Source organism: Capsicum annuum, unplaced genomic scaffold (genome assembly GCF_002878395.1).
Source record: "Capsicum annuum cultivar UCD-10X-F1 unplaced genomic scaffold, UCD10Xv1.1 ctg81061, whole genome shotgun sequence".
Classification (NCBI taxonomy): Eukaryota; Viridiplantae; Streptophyta; class Magnoliopsida; order Solanales; family Solanaceae; genus Capsicum; species Capsicum annuum.
Genome location: NW_025891755.1, coordinates 12,018 through 18,543, shown reverse-complemented (window position 1 = coordinate 18,543; position 6,526 = coordinate 12,018). Strand labels below are relative to the sequence as shown.

At 34.2% G+C, this 6,526-nt stretch overlaps 1 protein-coding gene across 1 annotated transcript; it reads right to left on the bottom strand.

Annotated features, from left to right (window-relative positions):
* Positions 1-846: 846 nt before the first annotated feature.
* On the bottom strand, positions 847-4,530 carry LOC124895286 (protein SPIRAL1-like 1). Its single transcript, XM_047405728.1, has 5 exons — positions 4,395-4,530; positions 3,161-3,588; positions 2,817-2,933; positions 1,584-1,940; positions 847-1,262 (listed from the first exon to the last, which is right to left on the bottom strand). The coding sequence occupies exon 5, from the start codon at positions 1,221-1,223 to the stop codon at positions 939-941; it is 285 nt and encodes a 94-aa protein (XP_047261684.1). The 5' UTR covers positions 1,224-1,262; positions 1,584-1,940; positions 2,817-2,933; positions 3,161-3,588; positions 4,395-4,530; the 3' UTR covers positions 847-938.
* Positions 4,531-6,526: the final 1,996 nt, after the last annotated feature.

Sequence of the window (6,526 nt, the reverse complement as noted above, 5' to 3'; positions counted from 1 at the left end):
ACCTAGAACAGTTATACGAAGAAATTTACCCAGAAGGATATTATTCAGATTAAGATATGTTAGAATATATTAGACAAACTAGAGAAAATCAAGAAAATCTAAATAATGAAATTAATTATAGAAACCGAATTAGACAAATAATGAAAGACCTAAAAGAAAAATTAGTATGGATAGAAAAAACCTTAGAAAATTTAGATAAAAGTACATGTGATAGTTTATATAATTTAAAAAACTCACTACGAGAAGAACAACATAAAATAATAAATAACATTGAAAATCTAGAATTAGATATATATTATAGCACAGATAGAATAAATTATTATACAAGAATTTGTAACTCTGTAATTACTACAGGATAAAATAATTAATGAATATATCTTACGAAAAAAGTAAATTATTAAAAGATAACATCCACGCACTAAATAAAAATAGATTCACTACAAATATGTACCAAATCTATTATACCTATTTAATTAAATCCGCGCACCCCCCAGTGGAGTTTCCATCAAAATACCTTTCGTTCCTTTCATTCTGCACACACCATTTAAGATCACTACACCTTGCACATCTCTCAAACTTATTCTTTCAAAAAAAAACAGAAAAATAAAGATAGCAGTTAGGAGGTGTTTATAGGAGTGAATACAATGAACTTTCAGAATTCAAAGGAATGGTCGGATAGGTACTTGAGTAGATGACCAATCATAAGCTCCCTCGAATAAAGTTATCACCATATCAAATCAAATTAATTAAAAGAGAGAACTTTGAAGTTATCTATGATTATACCTAAGCAGAATCGTGATTATCAATTGTTTCGAAATTATAAGACTTTCATTTGTGAAGGATGAGAAAGCAAGCTATTTATATTACTCTACCTTGAATAATCAAAAATATTTCTCCAGCAAACAATAAAAAGGATCCATACACGCATTTCAAAGACATCATCCTAATTGACGCGAGGGCAATACCGTGATAAAGTTACCTATATTTTGACCATCTGACCTAAAATGGTTTCTCGAAGCGGTGCTCTGAATACCAGCAGCAATCTGCTTAGTAGCATCAACTACAGCAGAAACAGCAGGCTTTGAAGCTAGCTCCTTATTTATTGCCGGCCCTTCACTTTGAACAGCTGGTGCCTTTGTCGTGGTTGATTTTAGCACCTCACCGCTTCTAAATAAGTATCCCAATGAACTTTTCCCTCCTCCATAGCTGACTCCGCGGCCCATATCTCCAATTTTCTCTTGTTAAAGAGTTACATAAACAACCTGATTCAAGAAAAAAGTAAGATGTAGAAGCAGGCCATATGCATTAAAGATGGAAATTCTATCAGCTTCAGAGCTCAACAAACCATTAACAAAAGAACCTTAATGAGACCTTATTTAACTATCCTAGTTTAACTTGGTACATATATATAATGGTTAGAATGGAAACTCTATTGCATTTGAACGAATACGGAGAAGCAAATATGTTGTTAAGAGCATGTTGGATATTGAATAATGTTATTTTCTGGCTTTATTACTCTGCGATATATGCGAACAAACTGATCCCTAAAGAATCTCAGTTAAGTATATGGATCATTTACGTACCCATTCAGCTGAGGCACATCTTCCCAAATCTGAGGTTTCTGTAATTTATCTCTGCAAACCTAATAAAAGGCAGAATACAGATGAAATGCTAGAGTTATCAATACTCTGTGCATTTACTGTTTTCGCGTCAACTAGCCATTTTTAATATGGGTAGATTTCTCATTTAGTCACTCAACTAAGAGTTATTATCTTAATCTGAGAATAACTATTATTTGAGTGACCACATGAGAAATCAACTCTTTGTAACATGCCTGAAGTCCAGGAACACCGTCAGACATTAAGGTAGTTATCATTCATAGTCTGTATCAGCTCCACAGCCATGCATATATTGATCACAATAGTCTATCTCACCTGCAACTGATAATAACAAAGGATGGTATGTTCAAGAAGTAAAAATTGAAACCAGCCAGAATATATCATAAAAGTTCATGTTGGGAGTGGAATAACTTCTTAAGGACAGATTATTCGTAACCTTCCCATCTCATCAAGTATTACAAATACTTATATCTCGCTTAATACATTCTTTGCCTAGGATAACAAAATATAGTCCTTACAACACATTTAAATTTAATAATAGCTAGCTTTCACATGATGTGAATGCACAATGGTGGATATAGAGGGTCGGTTGCGGGTTCACATGAACTCAATAATTTTTGCCCACGTCTTTATGTATATAAAATCCACTATATAAAAATCCATAAACTTTAAATGTTGAAGGTGCCTCTGCATGGTCTAAGTTATGCCTCTTTATGCCTTGAGCAAATTAATGAGATTGGACATAATTTATCAAATTCAAATGGACTGATGACTCCAATTGGATAAATATTTTATGGGTGGTTGCATAAAGCTAAAGCAACAAGGAGGATTGTTTAGTCCTGAAGTTGAACCATATGCCTTCCAGCAAAAAGATGTAGTGGGAAACCCCAAATATGAAACCAGTTGAATATCTTTCACATATAGCTTTCTACAGGCAAATTTAATTGCATTTTTTGTTGCTGATGTTCCTCTAATTCCCACAAAGTATACACTGTGAATGGTAATACCAAAAGTCTGCGTATCAAATATTCACATTAATACATTAGATAAACAAAGACATAATCAAATCAGTTGCTCGGACTCTCTAAAATTATTGTTGCACCTGTATCGGGCAGTATCCGACTTACACCCATCGATGTTTTTAGAGTCTGAGAAATGTAGATTACATAATTGCACCACAATATGTATATATCATACCTGGTTTGGGCAGGGCAGTAGAGAATCACAATAATATTGATCAATTATGATGGGATTTGACACATTTTCCATCCACACGTTCATAAAGCTAATCTTTCTCACAAGTCCTGGACCTCCCTGATAGATAAAGCGTTGTATAAGAGGAATTCCAATCGGGGTTGCATCAGTAAAAATTAAAATCTCAATGATGAAAATTGCTGCAGAATCAATTAATGATGGCAACATTAGTGTTTCTCTCTTGTTTCTTTTTAGTCCATTAGAAAAAAATTGTTATTTTTCTAAATTTAAAAATATTTTAACTTAGAAATTCCATTTTCAAGTTAAAAGAATTATTATATATCTACCTGCCAAGTCTTAATCCCGACACTATTTTTGTATTGGAAAGATATGCTCCATCAACACAGACATTGTGCACCTGAGCCCATGAATTTGACTTTCCCAAGCTTCCAATGCAAAACTATGGTGCATAAATCAGCCAATGAATTAGGACTAATATGAACTATCAGTGGGAGCAACCTTTAAAATAGCCTCCCATACAACCAAATTTTCTGCAAGGGAAGCTCTTTTCTCAAGCAAACAGACGTTGAGATATATTCGCAGCAAGGCTTCCCAGTAAGCTGGCATAGGCTTTCAATCAGGATGTACTGGTAGAACAACCAACGGTCTCACACGTCGATGAAGCACCCATCTACGGTATAGGCTCTAGCCAAACAACAAATAGCCACCAGAGCAATAGCGCAGATGTCAAACAATCTCCAGATACCCAGTCCACCTACAGACACATAATGTATCAGCTTATGTTCAACATGCATCTACATCCTATCAATGGCTTGCATAATGAATCAAGACCCAAAAAGTACTATAGAGAAATAAGAGCATTTTCTCTATAAACCAGACAAATAACTTATTCTAGATATCCTTTTATCATTATAGTCTACTCTCTCATGTTGCATTCTAAAGAACAGTATGACCATATATTAACTGTATAAATGATTCTATCAGCGGCCAATGGAAAGGACGAAAGTCTTCAGTATATGATTATCATAACTGAAGATAAACCATAAAGCCTAACATGCAATGCGTTCCAACTAATAAAAGCTGCAATACAAATCTTACTCTCTAATTGTGTATGGCAAGTAGAATACCAGTAGGAATGAACTCAAATTCGCAGCTGCAGTAGATCCAACTCAGGAACAATTGCAGTAAACATAAAGAATTTACTTGAGGCAACCAATTGCGAAGAAAGCAGATAAACTAAAGCATTAACAATTAGAAAAATTAATGATTTATAGCATAATTACTTCGTAAAGCAAGAAGCAATGTTTAATAAGATAAGTGGCCTTTAGGTTTTGCATAGACGGTACTTCAGTTCCTAATAGAGATAATATTCCAGGGATTAATTCTATCAAAATTATATTGTCCTAGGGTACTTCCTGAGGGCCTATGCTTCACCCAGAGCAGAGTCCGTTCAAGGAATATGGACTATTTTTTCTCATAACACGAGGTAACTAAGGAAGAAGACGTTGATGAGCAAGAAATCAAAGAATCATCACCAATATTTATGAGTTTTCAACTTACCAAAAGGGGAAAAATAAAGCACGAGGCCCGCCGGAGTAGCAATGACCGTCAGACTTCTCAATCGATTTGGGGGAAAATGAGAGAGGGTCGATTTGGGGAAAATGAGAGCTCTCAACCGATGCTAAAGCTATTTAGGCCAATTAAAAAAAGAGGGAAAATATTTTGTCCAAGAGGGAAAATGTTTGGCCAATTAAAAAAAAGAGGGAAAATATTTCCTCTTTTTTTTATTGATAGCGGGGGGTTTTATAAATTTAAGCGACAGATTTTTAACCCCCGCATTTCATATAATTTTACAGAGGTTAAAGTAACCCCCGCAATTTTATCCATTTTTTGTAATGAGCCTCTAAAAGAAAAAGGATACTTTAAAAGGTATTGCCTTTTCCCATACAAAACTGAGATCTTTATTCACAACACCAGTATTCCAATTTCACTCCCAACTGTGAATTTTCCAGAAACTTAAGGCATCCAACATGGTTTATCCCAACCATCAGACCTTCCTGGAATCCCAATTTTACTCACCACATGCACACATAATTCTTTAGGTAAGATTTCTTTAAGTAATTCTACATTCCACCCATTACTCTTCATCAGTTGATGAACATCTTCAGTACCTTTATTTGTACTGAAACCAATGGGCAGATAATAATGTAAAGCACCCTTCTGAGTCCAATTATCAAACCATATACTAGCATGACCAGATTGAGGTTCCCACTATATCTCTTGATCAAAATATTCTCTGGCTATTAACATATATTTCCATGTTTGAGAACCCCCTCTCCATTCAACAACTTGAGGTCTATGTCTCTTACAGTAGTTAACCCACATGAAATTAGTCCATATAAACTTTTGAGTTCTAAATTTCCACCATAGCTTTGCAAATAAAGCTTTAGAAACATCAAATAGAGATCTAAACCAAAGACCTCATTCCTCTTTTGGTAAACAAATATCAAGCAATGAAACCCAATGTTTATTTCTCCCAACTTCCTTTGAATTCCATACAAATTTAGCAAACAGTCTATGTAGATCATAAATTACACATTTTGGTGGCATAAAAGCAGATAACTGATAAATTAAAATGCTTTGTAACACATTATTAATCAACACAACCTTACCTCCAAAAGATTGAAGTTATCTTTTCCATAGTTGAAGCATATTCTAAACCTGTTTTAGTAATTTTGAGAAGTGAATCTTCCTCTTCATACCATGTCCTATTAGACATCCACGATAATGTATAGGAAATTTAGCTTTAGGAAAACGTCTAACTTCTTCCACCATTTGAGAGTGTGAGTGTGCAACCTTATTATGAAGAAAAAAGGCACTTTTGTCCCAGTTAATCTTCTAACCAGATTGATCTTCATAATCCCCAAGAATTTTCATAATTAACTCCAATAAAAACTTGTCAATGGAAGCAAAATTGATAGTATCATCTGCACATGCAAGATGATTAATCTGATCACTCCATTTAGGAAGGCCAAAACCCATTAAATCATTTTAGGAAAATAAAATGTTAAGTGCTCTACTCAGTACTTCAGCAATCATAGTAAATAAAGTAGGGGACAGAGGATCCCCTTGCTTCACTCCTCTGGAGGAATCAAAAAATTCTTGTGATCGGCCATTTATCAAAATGGAATACCAGTTATTAGCCAAAATCCTCTAAACCATATCAGTAATAGTACTAGAAAACCCCATGTTCTCCAGAACTCTATTGATAAATCTCCACTCCACTCTATCATAAGCTTTATCCATATCAGGCTTGATTACCACAATTGCAGTCTTGCTCCTTATCCTAATATTGGTAATTATTTCTTGAGCAAGCAACACATTTTCAGTAATGTTTCCGCCTTTAACAAAACTAGACTGATTTTGTGAAATGAGCTTAGGCAAAAATCCTTCAATTATGTCATGAATAAGTCTAGAGATAATCTTATTCAGGAAATTACTCAAAGCAATTTTTCTTTCTTTGGAAGTAATAGCATGTTTGGGATTGCTTATTTCTCCAAATAAGCACTTATTTTGAAGAAAAAACACTTTTTTAAAAAAAGAGGGTGTTTGGTAAACATTCAAAAGTGCTTTTAAAAATAAGCAGAAACAGTTTTTCTGCTTCTGGGAAGAAGCAAAAAATTTCTGCTTCT